Genomic DNA, 22,873 nt, shown 5'->3' on the forward strand with positions numbered 1-22,873 from the left:
TGTTATAGCACATGTAGTGCTCTTTAAAGGGTCAGTGGTTGAAGGCTCTGGGTTACTGATCAGAAGGTCAGGAGTTCACGCCCCAGCACTGCCAAGCTACCACTGTTGGGCCCTTGAGCAAGGCCCTTAACCCTCTCTGCTCAGCTGTATAAATGAGAGAGATGTAAGTCGCTCTGGATGAGAACGTCTGCCAAATGCCGTAACTGTACTGTAATGTAATCGCTGCTAAAATGACTAAGTAATGCTCATGTACTTAGTTTAGTATACTTGGTATACTAATGATATAGTGCACTACGTAGGAAGCACGCTGCACATTTAAGATGTAAGATGCAACACCCGGTTACATACCCAAGTTTATTCCCTTTTGAATTCCATAAAAATGTTTCTTATTGGATTTTTCGCATACTATAAAGTATGTAGATGCTCTTGTGCAGTGTATTTAAAAAGGATGTTGGACGTTTACTTACAAATTACAGACTCCCTATTAGAAAGATTAAAAATCGCACTTCTTTGGGCGTAAAGTCTGATTATACACTACGTGTATGGAATCGTGAGCTCGACCCCTCGTAAAATCCGTAAAAATGGCTCCCCGTGTACTTCACGCTATGCATACGACCTTAAATAACGTACTTACAGATGAAGGCCATGACACTGAAGACTTGCAAAAAAGCATTGATGAAATAGTTTTTGGTGTAAAAGATACATAATACACTGTAACATGCATATATTAAACGTTCGGTACAATGCGAATGATTAAAAAAAAAGGTGTAATTGCACAATGAAGTTGGAGTCCTGCTAGCGGTGTCTTTAAGACCGGTGATATCGGATGCAGGGATATGTTTGCGATCGCAGATCTCCTTAAAACGTCCCGTGCAGATCGTTTTCTTTGTTCTTCTTTACAAAATTTTGAGGGAAAATTGAAGTGGAGTAAGAAAGAAAGCTAAGTGCATCCTGTATTAATACTGGCTCCTGAGCTTGTTCCATCATCACAAGCTGCCGTCTCCAAACATAAGGAGTAATATATTAATATATATAAAGCTTATATTTATATGCATAAAAAATGTGTCCTCGAGGCATGAGTTCATAAAATGTCTTTATACAGTATGTATGTATACAGTTCTCATACAAAATGGGCTTCCCGGTTCTCAAAGTCCTGCATGTGTCTCGCTCGCAGTCTGGGGTAAACTGGTTTGGTCTGGATTTGGCTGAGCTGAGGGTCTTGAGCAGGATCTTCGTCCACGGAGACCTCCAGGCTGAACTCTTCCTCGTCTACTCCTTCCTCCACCTCATCGTCCTCGTCGTCCTCGTCCTCATCCTCGATGCTGTTAGTGTTCGTCACGTCCGCTTTCGTCGTAGCACTGTTGTCCTCGAATGTTTTTTCTGATAATGTCTGCTCTTGCGTTACCGCTCGATCTAGGGCTAACGTTTTGTCCCGGTTCCCTGGCGGTTTGTAGAACGTCCCCGGTGGAGGCTGAAGGGTGCGAGGGGGTCTAAACGCATTTTGGACACGGCTAAAGTCGACCACGTCTGTCTTGCTAGTGCTAGTGCTACTGCTAGTGCTGTTACACAGCGGAGTGGAGGCGGTCGGAAGCGTAACGCGACTTATTTCCGCCTCTCCAGGAAGTTTGGCCACGATCATGGCCGTACGAGGAGTGATGCCGTAGTGTTTGTATTGTTTATCCCACCTCCTGCGCAGCGTATGCGTGTCTATATACGTGCTCCTGTAATGGTTAGCGGCTCTGCCTTTGGGCTTCTCCTCTTCAGAAACCTCTTCGATGGCAGGGTCGTGACCTTTCACCACCGCGGGGTCAGAGGCGGAGTTGCGGGCATTCAGGAGCCGCTCAGGAGGCATGCTCACGGGGCGTGAACTCGGTTTGGGGCGTGGCCGGAGCTGCACTCGGCTGACGTGGTTCTGCCGGATCAGTCGGGGTGAGTTCCGCACTTCAGGGGCGCTCGAGGACAGCACACCGTTCATGTTCACCGTCTCGGCTAAAAGAAAATGAGCAGAAGATTAGCACTGTGGTGACATACAAAATGGCTTCCTACGCGATATTTAGTGCACTACACAGGGTGTTTATTAGCAATGAACCCTGTTCTCTTTAGAGGAACTCGACTTTATTATCATTAATACTGACCCGGAGCAAAATCCGTCTCATCAGACATTGCTTTCACCTCTTTCACTTCCTCCAGCAGGTGTGTAGAGGGAATCACAGACGAGTGCCTTTTATAGGCCTTAGCACTGTGATGCTGCTGAAATAAAAACACACAATCCAGCCTGTCAGTCTCACAAACGCGACAAGAGTAACAGAAAAACAACACAAGATATGCTTATTTTCAGAACTGCATCGCCCTCAGTGCTAGTGAAGGGGCGTGGCCTGTGTGTGTCAGTCACAGTGAAGGAGGTGTGACCTACATCGGTCAGTCCTAGTGAATGAGACGTGGCCTATGTGTGTCAGTCCCAGTGAAGGAGGCGTGGCCTATGTATGTCAGTCCCAGTGAAGGAGGCGTGGCCTATGTATGTCAGTCCCAGTGAAGGAGGCAGGGCCTCTGTTTCTCTTAGTCTTAGTAAAGTAGGCATGGCCTCTGTGCCTCAGTCCCAGTGAAGGAGGCGTGGCCTCTGTGTCTGTTAGTCTTAGTAAAGTAGGCATGGCCTCTGTGCCTCAGTCCCAGTGAAGGAGGCGTGGCCTCTGTGTCTGTTAGTCTTAGTAAAGTAGGCATGGCCTCTGTGCCTCAGACCCAGTGAAGGAGGCGTGGCCTCTGTGTCTGTTAGTCTTAGTAAAGTAGGCATGGCCTCTGTGTCTCAGTCTTAGTGAAGGAGGCGTGGCCTCTGTGTCTGTTAGTCTTAGTAAAGTAGGCATGGCCTCTGTGCCTCAGACCCAGTGAAGGAGGTGTGGCCTCTGTGTCTGTTAGTCTTAGTAAAGTAGGCATGGCCTCTGTGTCTCAGTCTTAGTGAAGGAGGCGTGGCCTCTGTGTCTGTTAGTCTTAGTAAAGTAGGCATGGCCTCTGTGTCTCAGTCTTAGTGAAGGAGGTGTGGCCTCTGTGTCTGTTAGTCTTAGTAAAGTAGGCATGGCCTCTGTGTCTCAGTCTTAGTGAAGGAGGCGTGGCCTCTGGGTCTGTTAGTCTTAGTAAAGTAGGCATGGCCTCTGTGTCTCAGTCTTAGTGAAGGAGGAGTGGCCTCTGTGTCTGTTAGTCTTAGTAAAGTAGGCATGGCCTCTGTGTCTCAGTCTTAGTGAAGGAGGCGTGGCCTCTGTGTCTGTTAGTCTTAGTAAAGTAGGCATGGCCTCTGTGCCTCAGTCCCAGTGAAGGAGGCGTGGCCTCTGTGTCTCAGTCTTAGTGAAGGAGGCGTGGCCTCTGGGTCTGTTAGTCTTAGTAAAGTAGGCATGGCCTCTGTGTCTCAGTCTTAGTGAAGGAGGAGTGGCCTCTGTGTCTGTTAGTCTTAGTAAAGTAGGCATGGCCTCTGTGTCTCAGTCTTAGTGAAGGAGGCGTGGCCTCTGTGTCTGTTAGTCTTAGTAAAGTAGGCATGGCCTCTGTGCCTCAGTCCCAGTGAAGGAGGCGTGGCCTCTGTGTCTCAGTCTTAGTGAAGGAGGCATGGCCTCTGTGTCTCAGTCTTAGTGAAGGAGGAGTGGCCTCTGTGTCTGTTAGTCTTAGTAAAGTAGGCATGGCCTCTGTGTCTCAGTCTTAGTGAAGGAGGCGTGGCCTCTGTGTCTGTTAGTCTTAGTAAAGTAGGCATGGCCTCTGTGTCTCAGTCTTAGTGAAGGAGGCGTGGCCTCTGTGTCTGTTAGTCTTAGTAAAGTAGGCATGGCCTCTGTGTCTCAGTCTTAGTGAAGGAGGCGTGGCCTCTGGGTCTGTTAGTCTTAGTAAGGGAGGTGTGGCCTCTGTGTCTGTAGTCTCAGTGAAGGAGGCGTGGCCTCTGTGTTTATTACTCCCAATGAAGGAGGTGTGGTTTCTGTGCCAGTCAGTAACAGTAAAGGAGGTGTGGGATTTGTTTATGCCAAAGCGAAAACATTCCCAATATTGTGCATTTTTAAATTGCTACAAAATAATATTTTTTACATGAAACTTTATTTGCACTATTGGCTAATTCTGCAGTTTTAACCATGTCTCAAGTAACTCTTGCATTTGTCATCTTTGAAACTATATTTGCTCTCGTAAGTAAAGTCCACGCACCTCTTTAATGTCCATCAGGGATCTGGAGTGACGGTTCAGGCGCTGTTCCTTCTCCTGAGGGGGGAAGCGGGATTTGACGGGCAGAGGTGAGCTCTCATCCATGGGGCTGAGCGGAGAATCGAAGATTAGCTCGTAATGCCTGACGAGCAGCTCGACGATCAGCGCCTGGTACGGATAATCCACCAGTGACGAGAGCGACACCTCGGCGTCCGTCTGCCGCGGCTTGATCAGCGTTGGGCCGAAGATGATGCCGAGGTTACTGGCGGTCATTTTGTTCTCCTCTGCTTTCTCGGTTACTCTGGACAACACAAGACGTAAATCAGTTAAAGGTGTAAACGAGCGATACATAAATAAATACATAAACAAACAAATCAGTAATAAAGATAAGTGTGTGTGTAATAGAGGACGTGTTGAGAGGTGTGTGCGCTCACCTGTGCAGGTGCTGCATGAGGAACTGCAGGGTTTTGTGATGCGCAGCAGGCAGCTGCCTCAGCAGGTCTTTCATTTTGAAGAGGACGCGTTTGAGCTCGACGCTGATCTGGGGAGCGTCGGAGGCGGAGCCGCTGCGAGATGCCTCCACCTCCTCCATGATGATGCTCTGACTCTCCTTTGCCAGGCCGATGAAGTCGTTATAGTAGCGGAAGAGGACGAGAGGCTCGGGAAGCTGACGGGAGAACATGTTTATTTCTCACTGCACTTATTTAGAGTTAAAAAAAAAAGCAGTGCGACATATAAAGACACGGGGTAGGTCTTCGTGTCGTGTACTTATATACATTGTTATATAGTTAAGAGCAAAAGTTTGCACCCCCGTGGCTTTTGAATGGAAAAACGCGTCTTTACAGTCTGAGCACTAGCAGGTGTGCGGTGTGGAGGTTTACCTGTCGCAGGTAGAGTTTGAGCACGTTGCTGATGTCGTGAGGATACAGATCTGACAGCTCCACCAAATCTTTCCCATTCTCAAAGGCCTGGCACAGCTTCTCCACACGCGACTTGGCGCCGTTCACCCTGTAGATTCCCTACAAAGTCCGACCCAAACCCACAGCGTGTAAACACGTGTCCTGTATGATTCCTACAGGAGAAAACGTAGGGATGTAAACACGAGTGTACCTTAATACCCAGGGCCCTGTTCTCAATCTCCGAAGTGCACTTCTTGATGATGAAGGGGATTCCGTCAGGGCTGTTTCTCGCTGCCTGGGCGAAGTCCACAGCGAACAAGTGCAGCTTCCCCTGCAGCTTCTTATGACCACACTGGATGGCCAACGTCTCTAAACACTTCTTATGGCAGGCCAGAGAGCACTGAGAGAGAGAGAGAGAGCGAGAGAGCGAGAGAGCGAGAGCGAGAGCGAGAGAGACAGGACAGTGTTTCATCATTTAAACACGAAGACCACCTGGGTCGACGTTAACACGTATAATCCGAGAGAAGCCCTTTGTTAAACAGACGTGCTCACCTCCTCACACTCGGCACCGTGAAACACCACCAGGCTGTCGCATTCCCTGCACTTAGACGGAGCACGCAGCTTTCGCAGCTTGTGGGTCTGCGCCGCCTTCGACATCTGCGTGTTCCGGAAAGGTCCGGGAGAACTCGCCGTCTCCGTCACCATCTCGCTCAAACCTACACCCCGAGAACAAACCTTTAGCCCCGCTGGAGCTACAAACAGGTTGACGGCGAAGCGCAGTGGCTCGTCCACATGCCCAGCATTTTATTAACATTCTAGACATTCTGTTACTTTACAACACAAAGCAGTAATTAAAGACACGGCTCGAGGGGACCGCCCTCTCACAGGATTTCAGGCTTTCAACTCAGAGTAATAAATCAAAAATATCTCCACTGTGAAAGATAATACGACTTTTATTCCACTTCCACCTGATATCAGTAGCTGCGTTTACATGGACAACAATAATCCACTCTTAATCCCATTAAGACCGTACTCTAATTAAGAAACTAGCATGTAAACTGCAATTTTTACTTCCCTTAATCTAATGAAGGTCATAATCGAAGTAAGCAATAATCGAATTAAGACAGGTGGAGTACTCCTGTTTTAGTCGCATTATGGACGTGTAGTAGTGACATGTAAACACCTTAATCACATTATGAACGTCGTGTGAGAGTTTTCACCGCATTTTGCGACAGGACACGATCACACACGGCAGTTTTACGTTTTACGGCGAGCAAGAGAGTTCGGCTGTGTCCCAAATCACATACTTTCCTACTACAGGCCTGTAGTGGGGAGAAATACATGTATCTCGGCTACTATATAGACGGTAACTACGCGATTTGGGACACACCCACCGCTTCAAGCAGTCGTCTATTTGCACGTACAGCATGACAAATAATTAACTGCACTTAAAGCGTTCGTAAAAAAATAAATAAATAAAAACACCCAAAACTGTATACGGTACCATAACGAAGACCAACTGTATGTCGATACGTGAAATTCTGGAGGGACGTCGGACGGCGTGGCGCGGTGACGTAATGACGCGGGCTGTTAATCTAATTATGTTCTAGAACATGTAAAACGGGAACATGACAGGAGTATTCTAAAAGCGACTCATGTAAACACCTTAATCACATTATTACCTTAATCAGAGTAAAGTCAATAATTAGATTACCGCTGTCCATGTGAACGTAGTCAGTATTTCTGTTTTATTAGACTGTCACGTGATTATTTAACACTCCATCTGTTCAGACACGGTTATGCTACTTGTAAGCACTCGTACGGTGTTCATTTTCATTTCAGAGACTGGAGAATCAGAGTGTATTACCCAGAATGCACTGCAAGCATTTGGGGAAGAGCTTTTGGGGGACGTCCTCACAATGGTCTTGTATTGCTATTATTAAATTATGAAATTATAATTATTATTAAATTAAGGGACGATGCTACAGGTAGAAATGATGATTGTTTTTGTTTGGTTTTTTTTAGCAATGTCAATACATTTTCATGAAAACGTATGAATATAACATACGCGTTTTACCCTGGGTTTTTCGAGTAAAAACCTCAAACGTTTCCAGATGACCTGCCTTCGTGATACTGTACATGTTCATCCCCCGTTTAGAAAGAAATCATTGCATTGTAGAAAATATCGATCTTTGTCAAATTTACAACAAACAACGGTTAAACAAACTTTTCTGTGAAACTCTCTCCCCTGAGAGTGTCCACAGACTCGATTTTTTTCAGTTGAAATAAAATCCAAAGTAATATATAAAAACAAAAATATTTTAATTAAGATCATTAAAATGAGCAAAGATTAATTACGATATCTATTGTCTCCCCCCCACTTCGTTTACATTTATTACTTGGGACGTTACCGTTATCAGAAGGCGAAGGCGGCTCTCTCTCGTCCAGGTCGTCCGCTGAAGACATCGTCCCAGTGGATGGAGTTCTGGGAAGCCTCCTTTTAAAATCCCCTAAAGCATGACAGAAAAGTACAGCTATGAGCTTCATGACTACCACACTGTCCATGCAGTGTAGATTCCTGCTCCCCGAGCCGTCCTGCTTTCAGTTCGAGCTCTCCCAGTTCTCCAAACTACACTCGAGCTACATTGGATCAGATCGGATCGGATCTGAAGTGGAAACTCCCAGCCTCTGCCTTTAAGAGCTTCCAGAGAAGTGCGTACATGTGAGGACTCATGAACTGCGACCTGACCCGAGTCCCGCCCGAAACTCGTTCACACCGATCGGCCTCGGCTACTCTCTAACACTGCTAATGAGCGCTGACACACACACACACACACACACACACACACACACACACACTAACGACTTAAGATATCTGAACTGCTCGATATTTAACACCTACAACACAATGAATCACAGATTTTCTAATGAAGTAGTGATAATGTTATGGAAATGCAGGTCATGCATCAGCAGTTGACTGGGGGAGTGGGCGGAGCATGACGAGCTGGGGGCATTGTAAATTTGCATATTCAAGTCAAGTCAAGTGGCTTTTATTGTCATTTCAACCATATACAGCGGGTACAGTACACAGTGAAACCAAACCACGTTCCTCTAGGACCACGGAGCTACGTAAACAGCGCTACGTATTCTGGGGAAAGATCTGTCGCCCTGTCATAATTCTCCAATTTCATTCCGACGTTATTTTGTGGAATTTGTTTAATCATTAAAAAAAAAGGTGCTAACTTTTATGTCAGTAATGTTATAAATCCTGTGCTCATTATAACGCATTATAACATGTTACATGAGACACAATACCTTACAATTCCTAAGAACCGATATGAATATTCGTAAGTGTTTATAGTCGTGTCGGTTTATAAAACTCATTACGATATCCGTGCAGAACAACAGCGTAGACGCTAACGCTGTAATGCATTATAACACGAGGGTCGACTTCTTATCTGTACTGCAATTTATCATACAACCCCGATTCCAAAAAAGCTGGGACGCTGTGCGAATTGTAAATGAGAGCAGAATGCAATGATTTGCGAATCTCATAAACCCGTACGTTATTCCCAATAGAACACAGAACACAGATCAAATGTTAAACTGGAATTGGTACCGCTTTAAGAAAAAGAAAAAAAGAAAAGGTCATTTTGAATTTGATGGCCGTAACACGTCTCAAAACAGTTGGGACAGGGGCAAGAAAAGGCGGGAAAAGTAAGTGTTAGTAAAAAGAAACAGCCGGGGGTTAATCGGGAGCAGGTCAGTAACGTGATTAGGTATAAAAAGAGGATCTTGGAGCGTACACGCTTGTTTTCTCTTAGTGTACTCAAGTGTTTATATTATTTTTAACACATAATGGAGCATTATATACCGTATACAATGCTTTATAATTCCCAGCAAGAATCTGCATACATGTTCATAAATACTTATTAATTGAGTATGTATATAACTTCATAACGTCACTTTATCGAAGAGATTATAATATGTGTTCAGAGAAACCCTGGAGACACTAATACTACACTATAATGCATTATAACGCAGGCTCTGCTATAGTTTCTATATTACTGGTTATAATGCACTATAAAAGAGTCTCTGCTATATTATCTCTACTGCTGGTTATAATACATTATAACGCAGGCTCTGCTATAGTATCTGTATTACTGGTTATAATGCACTATAACGCAGGCTCTGCTATAGTATCTATATTACTGGTTATAATACATTATAACGCAGGCTCTGCTATAGTATCTGTATTACTGGTTATAATGCACTATAACGCAGGCTCTGCTATAGTATCTGTATTACTGGTTATAATGCACTATAACGCAGGCTCTGCTATAGTATCTATATTACTGGTTATAATACATTATAACGCAGGCTCTGCTATAGTATCTGTATTACTGGTTATAATGCACTATAACGCAGGCTCTGCTATAGTATCTATATTACTGGTTATAATACATTATAACACAGGCTCTGCTATAGTATCTGTATTACTGGTTATAATGCACTATAACGCAGGCTCTGCTATAGTATCTATATTACTGGTTATAATACATTATAACGCAGGCTCTGCTATAGTATCTATATTACTGGTTATAATACATTATAACGCAGGCTCTGCTATAGTATCTATATTACTGGTTATAATACATTATAACGCAGGCTCTGCTATAGTATCTATATTACTGGTTATAATACATTATAACGCAGGCTCTGCTATAGTATCTATATTACTGGTTATAATACATTATAACGCAGGCTCTGCTATAGTATCTATATTACTGGTTATAATACATTATAACGCAGGCTCTGCTATAGTATCTGTCCAGTTAGGTCTTAATTTTATAGCTATTAATTATAATGCACTATAACGCAGGCTCTGCTATAGCACCTGCACTGTTAGTTATAATGCATTTTAACCCAGGACGTGTTCTAGTATCAGGACTTCGAGTTAAACTGCATCATAACATAGGCTGTGCTATACCATCTGTACTGACAGTTCTTATAACATCGTGGTTGTAATTAACATTAAAGCTCATTATTTTAATGAAATGAAACTGATTTCTGGTTAAATCTGTGACTCATTATTTAAAAAAATAAAATAATAAAAAATCAAGGTAGCACTGGTTTACCTGGAAAAGGGGAATCATTCGCATATTCATGATAACATCTGGACTATTCAATAAAAACGTTTCTGTGTCGTGCCATTTCTCTGTCATCCATCATACCCAAGAGTTTATTAAAGCAGAATGACTGCAGGCAACACACGGTGACGTGAACGTGATTATTTCTGAGCGCGGCTACAGGCGAGGGCGTAGATTTCTCAGGGCATTGTGGGAAAAGAATGCGGAAGAGGCTGTTACTTATCTGTTTATCATCACCGGGCTGTGGTGGAAGTGGCATCACTCAGAGTGAAGGTTTCCTGAGGTGATTAGCCTGGGGCATTGTCCATGTAGAAGATTAAAGTCAAGCTTTAAATGTGTGTGTGTGTGTGTGTGTGTGTGTGTGTGAGGATGTCAGAGAGAAATCGTGTGTTTGTGTTTGTAAGGTTTTCGCTCTTTATAGAGACCTGTCCGGATTATAAACTGAGTATTTTTAACTTGTAGCTTATATTATTATTTAAAAAGTGTGTATGTGTGTGTGTGTGTGTGTGTGTGTGTGTTACCTGGACTAGCAGTAGGTGAGTCCATTGAGCGAGACTCACTGCTGCCCCCGGCACTCTCTGAGTCGCTGCACATGCCCCCTCCCTGACCCGACGTAGTCCAGGGTTTGAATGGAACCTGGATCCGGAGAGCTGAAAACACACACACACACACACACACAATGCGAATGGTGTTTATGAGACTGACATTCATTAGCATGTTGAATCCACACTTCAAACACACGGTAATTAGCAGAGTTAATCACCGTGGAATGACGCTACACATCCTCACACGGATATTAATCTTCCGCTGGCGTTGACGAGCGCAGCGGTTAAACCGGGATTAAACTCATCAACTGAGAGGCGAGATCAGACAGATGAACACCGCTAATTTTCTGAGACGAGAGGAAGGCAGGAAGGCAGGAAGCAGGCTGGAGGTGACGTGACCCGAACCATTTTGGAATTTAAAAGAAGTAAAGTTCGCTGAAAGAGACGTCTCTAAAAATAAGAAGTCTGTTTAGAAAGAGAGAAGGACCTTGGATCGCTGTATAGGCGACAGAGCTGAGGCAGAACAGCGCTTCCTCTTTCACAAGAGGAAACTGAGGATTTTTATTTTCGCTGGAATTCATTTTAGTGGAGAAATTCGTCTCGGGAAATGCTGTTCTTTTAAAATCTCATGTTTCTGAAGAAACGGCTTTGAAAATGAATTCAGCCGTACGTTAGCGCATCATGTGACAGACAATAGGGGAGGGGGCGGAGCATGTACAGTTGGGGGCTTTTGAAATTTGCATATTCGTAGAATCTTTTTCATTTTTTAATTTAATTTAATTTTATTTTATTTTAGTGCAGACGCTTCTGTGCGTTTTCCTGCTAATTGACATTTTTTTCCTGAAATTTATTATTAAACATAGAAAAAAAAATATGAAAAAAGCAGTAACACTCTAAATCCTGTTTATCATTCATTATAACGCATTATAACATGTCATGTAGCACAGAGTACTTTCTCAGTCCTAGCAAGACCCTGTATACATGTTCATAACTACGTAGGGTTATGTAAGTATAAATAACACGTTATACAGTATCTGTTCAGAATAACACTGTAAACACTTGCTATAATGCATCATAACACGCGCGTCTATCCTGCTGGTTATAATGCATCATAACACGCGCGTCTATCCTGCTGGTTATAATGCATCATAACACGCGCGTCTATCCTGCTGGTTATAATGCATCATAACGCGCACGTCTATCCTGCTGGTTATAATGCATCATAAGACGCGCGTCTATCCTGCTGGTTATAATGCATCATAACACGCGCGTCTATCCTGCTGGTTATAATGCATCATAACGCGCGCGTCTATCCTGCTAGTTATAATGCATCATAACACAGGCGTCTATCCTGCTGGTTATAATGCATCATAACACGCGCGTCTATCCTGCTGGTTATAATGCATCATAACGCGTGCGTCTATCCTGCTAGTTATAACGCATCATAAGACGCGCGTCTATCCTGCTAGTTATAATGCATCATAACGCGCGCGTGTATCCTGCTAGTTATTATGCATCATAAGACGCGCGTCTATCCTGCTAGTTATAATGCATCATAACGCACGCGTCTATCCTGCTAGTTATAATGCATCATAACGCGCGCGTCTATCCTGCTGGTTATAATGCATCATAACACGCGCGTCTATCCTGCTAGTTATAACGCATCATAAGACGCGCGTCTATCCTGCTAGTTATAATGCATCATAACGCGCGCGTGTATCCTGCTAGTTATTATGCATCATAAGACGCGCGTCTATCCTGCTAGTTATAATGCATCATAACGCACGCGTCTATCCTGCTAGTTATAACGCATCATAACGCGCGCGTCTATCCTGCTGGTTATAATGCATCATAACGCGCGCGTCTATCCTGCTAGTTATAACGCATCATAACGCGCGCGTCTATCCTGCTGGTTATAATGCATCATAACGCGCGTGTCTATCCTGCTGGTTATAATGCATCATAACGCGTGCGTCTATCCTGCTAGTTATAATGCACCATAACGCGCGCGTCTATCCTGCTAGTTATAATGCATCATAACGCGTGCGTCTATCCTGCTAGTTATAATGCATCATAACGCGTGCGTCTATCCTGCTAGTTATAATGCACCATAACGCGCGCGTCTATCCTGCTAGTTATAACGCATCATAACACGCGCGTCTATCCTGCTAGTTATAATGCATCATAACACACGCGTCTATCCTGCTAGTTATAATGCATCATAACACGCGCGTCTATCCTGCTAGTTATAATGCATCATAACACACGCGTCTATCCTGCTAGTTATAATGCATCATAACACATGCAGTTCTGTACTCTCTGTAAATTTCTAGTTATAATGCATTATAACACACCCCCCCAGTTATTCAAATTGTATTCAAGTGCTTACTGAAAGTATATAACACATGACAGAGCGTTATAACAGGTCATTACAGGCTAAGTGAGTTTTCTTGGAAATGTTTAGGAACATTACTGTGACTCTCTGGGAGCGTTACCTTTTAAGGAGTTTTGTGGGCGTGGCTAAATGTAAATGCGCCATGAACGGTCATGTACAGCTGATTAGAAGTAAAATTATGAAACCTTGGGAAAACTAGTGTGAATTTTTAGCTCCCGTGCAAACATTTACGCACAGCTTTACTAACTAATGAATAAAAGAGGTGCACTGTTGTGATAAATCTGAAAACAGGGTTGTACTCTTATCACCCCAGAAATCAGTCACTCTCTTTCCACTCTTTCTTTCTCTCGACCTTCTCTTTTGTCTGACCTGAAAGGGCTAATGTAGCTGTTGAACACCTGCCCCGCCCCCTTTCTGAAGCTCCCCCGCCCCCTTTCTCAAGCTTCCCCACCCCCCCACCTCCTCCCCCCACCACATAAACACCTCCCTCAGTATCTGGAGTGATTAGTCAGAGGAATGGCTCGTGTGAGAACGAGAGAGTGTGCGTGTGACGAAGTGCATGTACACCAGGAGTCAGGGGTCAGAGGTCACAGCACACTTGAGAAAATAACACACTTTCTGTCATGCAGTTCTGAGCATTTGAGGAGGAACGACAACGTCCCACACTCTGCGTGCAGCAGGTAACGTCGAAGCGAAGTATTTTTCATAGGTATTTATCAACAAGAGAACGAACGCAGAACGACAGACTCCCGTTTCAGCTGATTTCCTGCGACGCCGCAGGTTTCCTTCACACGCTTTTATTATTCGCCACCGTTTCAGTTTCTACACTTTCATCACTACAGAGAAACGCCTCCCCATTCCTCATCTGGAACAGTTTTGTTTCACAATATTTGCATAATTTTACACAGTATTACATAGTATATAGTATTCCCTAGAATTATTGGCACCCTATAAAAAAGAAAACTATGTATATTCATTAAAAATTTCCACTCAAACAATAGAAGAAAGTTTATCTTTGAATTTTTTTTTTTTTTAAATAAATAAATAAATAAATAAATAAATAATATAATGGCAAAATTATTATTACCTTTTATTGAATTTTTAAGGAAACTCAAATGTAAAATATAAATAATTTTTATTTAAATAATAAAAATACTGTTTAAAAAAAATATATATATTTAAATATACCTATAAAATATATTTTATAGGCATAGCTATGAAAATATAAAACAATACACGTGCCAACATATCAACAATCTTAGGGAATATTTTAAATAAATGCAAACAAATTATTATATTTAAAAGAAATCTGTTGAATAAAAAAGTTGAAATAAATCTATACACTGTCCCTCCTTGTTTAAATTCAACATCATTTATCGCATAATTTTAATATGATCATTTTTTGCATATTTTAGGCAATATTTCTGGAATGCACTGTGCACTGTAATATTTCGACACTATATAATATCACTGTAATGAGGATATTAGTGAGGTGTGTAATGAGCGGTGTGATGTGAATGTCGATGAGGAACTCTGATGGACTGATCTCGGAGACGCGGAGATGTTGAGATGTTGTACTGAATGCTGTGGGAGTGTTTGGGGACTGCTGTTACCCTGGATGTCGGTGCTGCTGTGCGAGCGTCTCTCTGCGATTTTGCCCGTGCGGTTCGGAGCCGGAGCGTCCACCTCGTCCAAGCTCAGACAGTCTGCGGAGGCGATGGACACCTGAGACGACAGACTGGTGCTAATCGACCTCTTAGTGAGAGGAGACCTGCGGGACAGAGCCAGAACACACAACATGTTCACGAGCAGGTGACGACGAGTCACTACAACACCGCTGTACCGAACAGACGCTGAGAGGAAGAGTCCGCAACGCCGAAGGTAAACTTACAGCTGCTTTTCCTGTTTCCATATGTGTGTGTGTGTGTGTGTGTGTGTGTGTAGTGAAGGGGTCAGTGTGAGTGTCAAAGCTTCAGTCTGAGCTGAGAGAGAAACACACAGAGACAACAGCTGGATATAAAACCCTCTGATTCATTATTTTACTTCCTCTACATGCACAGCTGTACAAATACACAACTCTCTCTCTCTCTGTCTGTCTCTCTCTCTCTTTCTCTGTAGCTCTGTCTCTGTCTGTCTCTTTCTCTGTCTGTCTCTCTCTGTCTCTGTCCATCCCTGCCTCTGCCTGTTTCTCTTTCTCTCTGTCTGTCGCACTCTGCCTCTCTTTCTTTGTCTGTCTGTCTGTCTCTCTTTCTCTGTCTGTCTCTCTCTGTCTCTGTCGCTTTCTCTGTCTCTGTCCATCTCTGCCTCTCTGTCTGTTTCTCTTTCTGTCTGTCTGTTTCTCTTTCTGTCTGTCTGTCTTTCTTTCTTTGTCTGTCTGTCTGTCTCTCTTTCTCTATCACTCTCGCTGTCTGTGTGCCTCTCTCTCTTTGTCTCTCTCAGCCAGCAGTTGAGGAAAAGCACACCCTCTCCCTGTCTCTCTCATGTATCTGTCTCTCGGTCTCTTTCTCTCTGATTTTCTCTCTCTTTCTCTTCTTCTCCTTATTAAACAGCAGCTCTTGTCTCACTCCATCTCTTTCTCTCTCATCCTGGTTTTCTCTTTCAGGTGTAAAACATAACTCTGTCTCTCCCCGACTTTCTCTTATCACTCTTCATCTCTCTCATCCAGCACCTGAGTAAAACCTCTCTCTCTCTCTCTCTCTCTCTCTCTCTCTCTCCTAACAACTCTTCCTTTCTTTCTCTCTCTCACTTCTCTTCTTTCAATTAAACATCAACACCTGTCTCACTCCAATCTCTTCATACTTTCTCTCATCTTGGTCTTTTAAATTTGAGTAAAATGAGTAAAAGAACATCTCTCTCTCTCTCTCTCTTTCTCTCTGTCTATCTCTATATCTTTCTGTAAATTTAGCCTCAGTGTTTTCCTCAGTATGAGCCTCAGGGCATTTACACAGTTGTGTTATACAGTATCTCTTGCGAAATCATCCTTTCCTCCACCCCACCCTCTCTCTCTCTCTCTCTCTCTCTCTCTCTCCTCTCTCTCTCTCTCTCTATCCCCCCTCTCTATCTCATTATTTCTAGGACGTGTAAGGAAGTGGTGTATGGTCTCAGAGTGACACTCTGTGTTTATTTCAGTGCCTCGGCTCGTGGACGCGGTGCGGATCCGGCCGTGTGAGGAACTACGAGTGCGGCTCCCCGATTCGGTCGTGAACTAGTCCACTTCCTGTTTTCCTCACAAACCGTGACATTATACACAAAAGAACTGAACCTGCCGTTGCGATACTTTGGCACTGTGCACGGAAAGAGACGGCGTGTTTGGTCTTGTGTGCTGCGTAGCTGACGTTACGTGCTCTTACCCCGCGCTCCGAGTGCCAGCGACGTCGTAAGAGAACGATTCGACTCGGCTCCTGTCCGGAGTCAGGCTCTTCACGAACTCGGTGTAGCGCTGACCGGGCTCGTACAGCTTCGCACTCTCACACAGGGTCTGGTTATTCACTGGCAGAGAGACGGCCTGCGCCTGCTGCATCTGGAACCAGTTCACTGTCACCTGGACGACAAAAGAACAACCTAATAAACAGCCGTTGATTCGTTTCCTCTGTATTAATATATATTAATATGTGTATATTAATGCACTGGTTCTAATACGTTAGCGTTTCTATAGTAACAGCTCGTTCACAGGGACGTGTACGGCAGGCTCTATCTTTATTACATCATGCAAAATCATGGAATAAGACACTTTGGAGCATGCTGTTATAGGAAAATAATCACCTTCAGGGTGGTGACTATGACTGCGCTTCATCACACCACACTGTCTGTGATTATTTTCCTATAACACCACCACACACAGTCTGCTATTCCGAACCCGTCCGCACTGTATTCCTACTCTAGTCACGTGTGTGTGTGTGTGTGTGTGTGCGCAACACTCACCGCTTTAAGGGTCAGGTCACACTGAAAGACGAGAGCGCGGATCTGGGCGAGGATGTCGCTCTTGGCGTTGGCCAGGTCGAGCTTCTTCACACTCACATCAGTGATGCAGTGTCTGTAGTGCTCTCTGGCCTCTTCAGCCTGCCACACACACACACACACACACACATACATGGTGGTGAGACACACGCACACACACACACACATGCATGCAAACAGGCAACTGAGGCAGCCAACCCACAGACTGGTTCCTATTTTAACTTCCTCTCTGTCTGCCTGTAAACACTCTCTGTGTTTAGAAACAGGAGGATAGGGAACAATGTGTGTGTGTGTGTGTGTGTGTGTGTGTGTGTGTGTGTGTACACACTTTCTGCAGAGCTTCATCTTCCAGTCTGCGTCTCTTCTCCAGCTGCTTGCCCCCTGCTCCGAGCTGCTCCTCCTCGGCTCGGCTGGTGGAGCTGCGCGCTCGCTCGTACTCCTCCTGTCTCTGATCCTTCAACAACCGAGCTTTCTTCAGAGCGCTTTCAGCCTCGTGCTGCACACACACACACACACACACATATACATCAACACACACATATACATCAACACACACACACACACACACACACACATACATATACATCAACACACACATATATACTGTATGCAATTATGTACACAAATAAACACTTACTCATGCACATGAATACAAACATATCAACACACACAGACACACACACACACACACACAGATATGAGCATGTGGACACATACACCGTGTTCCCAATGATTATGCGAGTGACATACTAGAAGGACTGCAGTAAAATAAAGGTTTAGGTTGTTAGTGTTTTATTTCTCGTATGGTTTTGGATCACTGGACTCGATCTCAGACGGGTCTCTCGATCTCAGACGGGTCTCTCGGTCTCAGACGGGTCTCTCGGTCTCAGACGGGTCTCTCGATCTCAGACGGGTCTCTCGGTCTCAGACGGGTCTCTCGGTCTCAGACGGGTCTCTCGATCTCAGAGGGGTCTCTCGATCTCAGAGGGGTCTCTCGGTCTCAGACGGGTCTCTCGGTCTCAGACGGGTCTCTCGATCTCAGACGGGTCCCTCGATCTCAGACGGGTCCCTCGATCTCAGACGGGTCTCTCGCTCTCAGACGGGTCTCTCGATCTCAGACGGGTCTCTCGCTCTCAGACGGGTCCCTCGATCTCAGACGGGTCTCTCGCTCTCAGACGGGTCTCTCGATCTCAGACGGGTCTCTCGCTCTCAGACGGGTCCCTCGATCTCAGACGGGTCTCTCGCTCTCAGACGGGTCTGGTCATGCGGTTGCCAGGTGAGCAGAGTTAAAGGGAAACCGACTTAAAGAGATCGTTCCACGTTATTAAGCAAGTCACAGTTCTCACACAATATGAGGAGATCTCTGAAGATCTGAAGATGAGAAGCATGAAATAGTGCAGGAGGCAAGAGACCAGCTGATATCTGCTGAAAAGTGTACAGAGATCCTGGGAGTGTGAGAAGACTGGTGAGTGAATCAGAACACGGACGAGTTCGGTCAGATAGAGGAACGGTATTAAGCGCACCTGGTATGGGTTTGAAACGAGTCTAATTGTGTTTATTGTTTGAAATCTGATCTGTCCATCTGTCTGTGTCGGATTTCTCTTCTGAGCTTATGAAAACCCACTGAATGTTTTACACTCACTCAGCATCTTCATTTATCTTTATTACCTTCTCAAAATATCCGTTCAGCTGCTGTCCTTATCACCCACTTCACATCCAGAGTGCAATATCACCTCAATCATACTGTCTGTCTGTCTCTATCTGTCTGTCTGTGTCTCTCTATCTGTCTGTCTGTCTCTATCTGTCTGTCTGTGTCTCTCTATCTGTCTGTCTGTGTCTCTCTATCTATCTGTCTGTCTGTGTCTCTCTATCTGTCTGTCTGTCTCTATCTGTCTGTCTGTGTCTCTCTATCTGTCTGTGTGTGTCTCTCTATCTATCTGTCTGTCTGTGTCTCTATATGTCTGTCTGTCTGTGTCTCTATCTGTCTGTCTGTGTCTCTCTATCTGTCTGTCTGTCTGTATTCCTGTCTGTGTCTCTCTATCTGTCTGTCTGTCTGTCTGTGTCTCTCTATCTGCATGTCTGTATTTCTGTCTGTGTCTCTCTATTTGTCTGTCTTTCTGTCTGTGTCTCTCTAACTGTCTGTCTGTCTGTCTGTCTATCTGCCTGTCTGTTTATCTGTCTGTCTGTGTCTCTCTATCCGTCTGTCTGTCTGTATTCCTGTCTGTGTCTCTCTATCTGTCTGTCTGTCTGTGTGTCTCTCTATCTGTCTGTCTGTCTTTCTGTCTGTGTCTCTCTATCTGTCTGTCTGTATTTCTGTCTGTGTCTCTCTATCTGTCTGTCTTTCTGTCTGTGTCTCTCTATCTGTCTGTCTGTATTTCTGTCTGTGTCTCTCTATCTGTCTGTCTTTCTGTCTGTGTCTCTCTAACTGTCTGTCTGTCTGTCTGTGTCTCTCTATCTGTCTGTCTGTATTTCTGTCTGTGTCTCTCTATCTGTATGTTTGTATCTGTCTGTCTGTTTGTGTGTGTTTGTGTCTGCCTGTCTGTCTGGTGTGTCTGTTTGTGTCTGCCTATTTGTGTCTGTTTGTGTCTGCCTGTTTGTGTCTGTCTGTCTGTTTGTGTGTTTGTGTCTGTTTGCGTCTGTCTGTCTGTTTGCGTCTGTCTGTCTGTTTGTGCCTGTCTGTCTGTCTGTCTGTATCTAATGTGAGTAATAAACATTCCAGCTGTGATTAATATTCAGATTAAAACGCACAGTAAAGGGGCTGAATTTAGTTTCTGAGGAAAAGAAATAAAAGTCAGTCCTGATCTTTCAGATCCAAATAATACTGCAGTGAGGAAAAGCTTCTTTTCTGACGTCATCAGTTCAGCACGTAGAAACCAGATGTTCGGAACATTTGAGGAAAATAATCACAAAACTAAACGCCCAGCAGAAGTGTTCCACAAACCAGGAACCCAGAACTCAGAGTGGAACTGTGGAACATTTTCTACTGAAGAACTACTGAAACTGAAACAGGCAGTAGTGTGAGGAACTGCTGATAAACAAAATAATCACCACACACACACACACACACACACACACACACCATGCTACACACTGTTTTTATACACAGTACCTTCGACCATAAAACCTTAGGTGGGATTCTAGAACCTCACGTCCTGTTAGAATGGAACCAGCAGAATTTTGACTTTTAACTTGTGGACAGTAATGAACCACATGTAACCATAACGTGTCACTGCGACATCTTCAACGGAACACTCTAGTGGGGTTCTAGAATGCTATTAGTATATAATTAATGTTATAATTAGTTGGAATCTAGAATCCCCCCTTTGCTTCTAGAACCCCATGTTCTGTTGGAATGGACAAGCACTATTTTTACATCATCAACGGAACTCTCAGTGTGGTTCTAGAATGGAATATTTCCAGTGGGCTACCTGCCACATTTACATTATCAACGGAACTCTCAGTGTGGTTCTAGAATGGAATATTTCCAATGGGCTACCTGCCACATTTACATTATCAACGGAACTCTCAGTGTGGTTCTAGAATGGAATATTTCCAATGGGCTACCTGCCACATTTACATTATCAACGGAACTCTCAGTGTGGTTCTAGAATGGAATATTTCCAGTGGGCTACCTGCCACATTTACATTATCAACGGAACTCTCAGTGTGGTTCTAGAATGGAATATTTCCAATGGGCTACCTGCCACATTTACATTATCAACGGAACTCTCAGTGTGGTTCTAGAATGGAATATTTCCAATGGGCTACCTGCCACATTTACATTATCAACGGAACTCTCAGTGTGGTTCTAGAATGGAATATTTCCAGTGGGCTACCTGCCACATTTACATTATCAACGGAACTCTCAGTGTGGTTCTAGAATGGAATATTTCCAGTGGGCTACCTGCCACATTTACATTATCAACGGAACTCTCAGTGTGGTTCTAGAATGGAATATTTCCAGTGGGCTACCTGCCACATTTACATTATCAACGGAACTCTCAGTGTGGTTCTAGAATGGAATATTTCCAGTGGGCTACCTGCCACATTTACATTATCAACGGAACTCTCAGTGTGGTTCTAGAATGGAATATTTCCAATGGGCTACCTGCCACATTTACATTATCAACGGAACTCTCAGTGTGGTTCTAGAATGGAATATTTCCAGTGGGCTACCTGCCACATTTACATTATCAACGGAACTCTCAGTGTGGTTCTAGAACAGAACGGTTTGAATGGATTAGCCGACACTGTCGTGTCATCAACAGAACTCTCATTGTGGTTCTAGAATGTAATCGTTTAAACGCACTAGGAACCGCTGTTGAACTGAACCACCTTCAGTGGAACTCTCAGTGTGGCTCTAGAATAAAATACATTCAGTGAACTTCCTGCCATTGTTGCATCATCAACAGAACCCTCAGTAAGGTTCTAGAATCTAATACTGTGAATGCACTAGCAACCACTGCCATGCAGGAAGTGGAACTCGTGGTGTGGTTCTAGAACTGAACCCTACGTGTGGTTCTAGAATGTAATGGACGAGCTGACGCTGACTCATGATCATCGCTCTCTGTGATGTCATCGCTGGAACTCGGCTGGGATGCTAATTAATTAACTGTGTGTAACCATGACATGCCACTTTGACCTCATCAACGGAACGCCGTAGTGCGGTTCTAGAACGTTACGGACAATTACAGTGAGAATTAATGATGTCAGAAAAGCAGAGGCGTGAAGCTGGTACGAGATTAAACGCTGGGACAAACCATTACAATCTAAATGCTTCTCGCCTGCACGCTTCACACTGAATCTCTCAGGACTCAGGACTCAGGACTCAGTGATGTAACGTTCCGCATCGCGAGCAGCGCTGGATTGTCTTCTAAAAGCACGACAATACAATCAAATCTCAAATCCACAAACAAAGAGAAATGTTCTTCACCCAACAGGAACCCGACCACAGCCACGCCCACTTTTACCCCCTGAAGGTCCTGCTCATAAAACGCTGCCGAAACCAGCTGTGATCATTTATAAGTCACTCCTACTAGACATCAGGAATTTCAGGAACACTTCTCTCTCTCTCTCACACACACACACACACACACACACACACACACACCTTGAATATGAAACAGAAACATTTTCACTCACCATTTTCTTCTGCTCCCTCTGCCACTGCTCCTTCATATCCTTCCTCAGTTTATCCAGCTCGTTCTTCCGCGCCAACAGGGGCTAAAGCCACACAAACACACATTTTAAACACGTCTGCACACAAAGCCTGCTAAACCACACACACACCCACACCCACACACACACACACACACACACACACTGTACCTGCGTGAATTTATTAGCCTGTAGAGCGGAGGCTGTGTGGAGCAACACTTGGCTGTAGTCGATATCGTTCTTGAAGGCAGACATGTAAATATCACGGAATGGCATGTGTTCCTGTTCAACCATTACACACACACACACACACATACGCACACACATACGCACGCACACACACACACACGAAGGAAAGAAAAGTATATTGCTTTGTTCTCTGCACTACTGTCAGATCCGCTGTTACAGACATTTTCTTTTTTATGTGATCAACACCTTCTGACCAATCAGGATCCAGAACACGACAGTGCTGTGATGTACATCATTAATAAAATGTTGATGAGATTTAAATAGAAAGTGGAAAACTGGAATGCTGAATCTTCAGATGTGGGCTGTAGTAAAGGATTCCCTCGGTCTGGGTTACTCCAAAATGTTACATACACACCG

The 22,873-nt window shown here is 44.2% G+C and overlaps 1 protein-coding gene across 4 annotated transcripts in view; it reads right to left on the reverse strand.

The window, feature by feature from the left end:
* Positions 1 to 656: 656 nt before the first annotated feature.
* arhgap29a (Rho GTPase activating protein 29a) overlaps positions 657 to 22,873 on the reverse strand; it is a 62,000-nt gene continuing 39,783 nt past the window's right edge. For 3 of the 4 annotated variants that reach the window (XM_053620315.1, XM_053620245.1, XM_053620461.1), the window contains 15 exons: positions 22,439 to 22,549; positions 22,253 to 22,333; positions 17,439 to 17,606; positions 17,075 to 17,212; positions 16,504 to 16,694; positions 14,767 to 14,924; positions 10,735 to 10,863; positions 7,475 to 7,573; positions 5,616 to 5,779; positions 5,275 to 5,463; positions 5,046 to 5,183; positions 4,599 to 4,831; positions 4,168 to 4,465; positions 2,136 to 2,250; positions 657 to 1,989 (listed from right to left, as the gene is read on the reverse strand). In XM_053620315.1, coding sequence (XP_053476290.1) covers positions 1,121 to 1,989; positions 2,136 to 2,250; positions 4,168 to 4,465; positions 4,599 to 4,831; positions 5,046 to 5,183; positions 5,275 to 5,463; positions 5,616 to 5,779; positions 7,475 to 7,573; positions 10,735 to 10,863; positions 14,767 to 14,924; positions 16,504 to 16,694; positions 17,075 to 17,212; positions 17,439 to 17,606; positions 22,253 to 22,333; positions 22,439 to 22,549 — 3,081 coding nt within the window. In that variant the 3' untranslated portion in view covers positions 657 to 1,120. The remainder of the gene's footprint in view (positions 1,990 to 2,135; positions 2,251 to 4,167; positions 4,466 to 4,598; positions 4,832 to 5,045; positions 5,184 to 5,274; positions 5,464 to 5,615; positions 5,780 to 7,474; positions 7,574 to 10,734; positions 10,864 to 14,766; positions 14,925 to 16,503; positions 16,695 to 17,074; positions 17,213 to 17,438; positions 17,607 to 22,252; positions 22,334 to 22,438; positions 22,550 to 22,873) is intronic. The other variant, XM_053620387.1, reaches the window with a different exon arrangement.

The sequence above is a fragment of the Ictalurus furcatus genome, chromosome 1 (genome assembly GCF_023375685.1).
Source record: "Ictalurus furcatus strain D&B chromosome 1, Billie_1.0, whole genome shotgun sequence".
Classification (NCBI taxonomy): domain Eukaryota; kingdom Metazoa; phylum Chordata; class Actinopteri; order Siluriformes; family Ictaluridae; genus Ictalurus; species Ictalurus furcatus.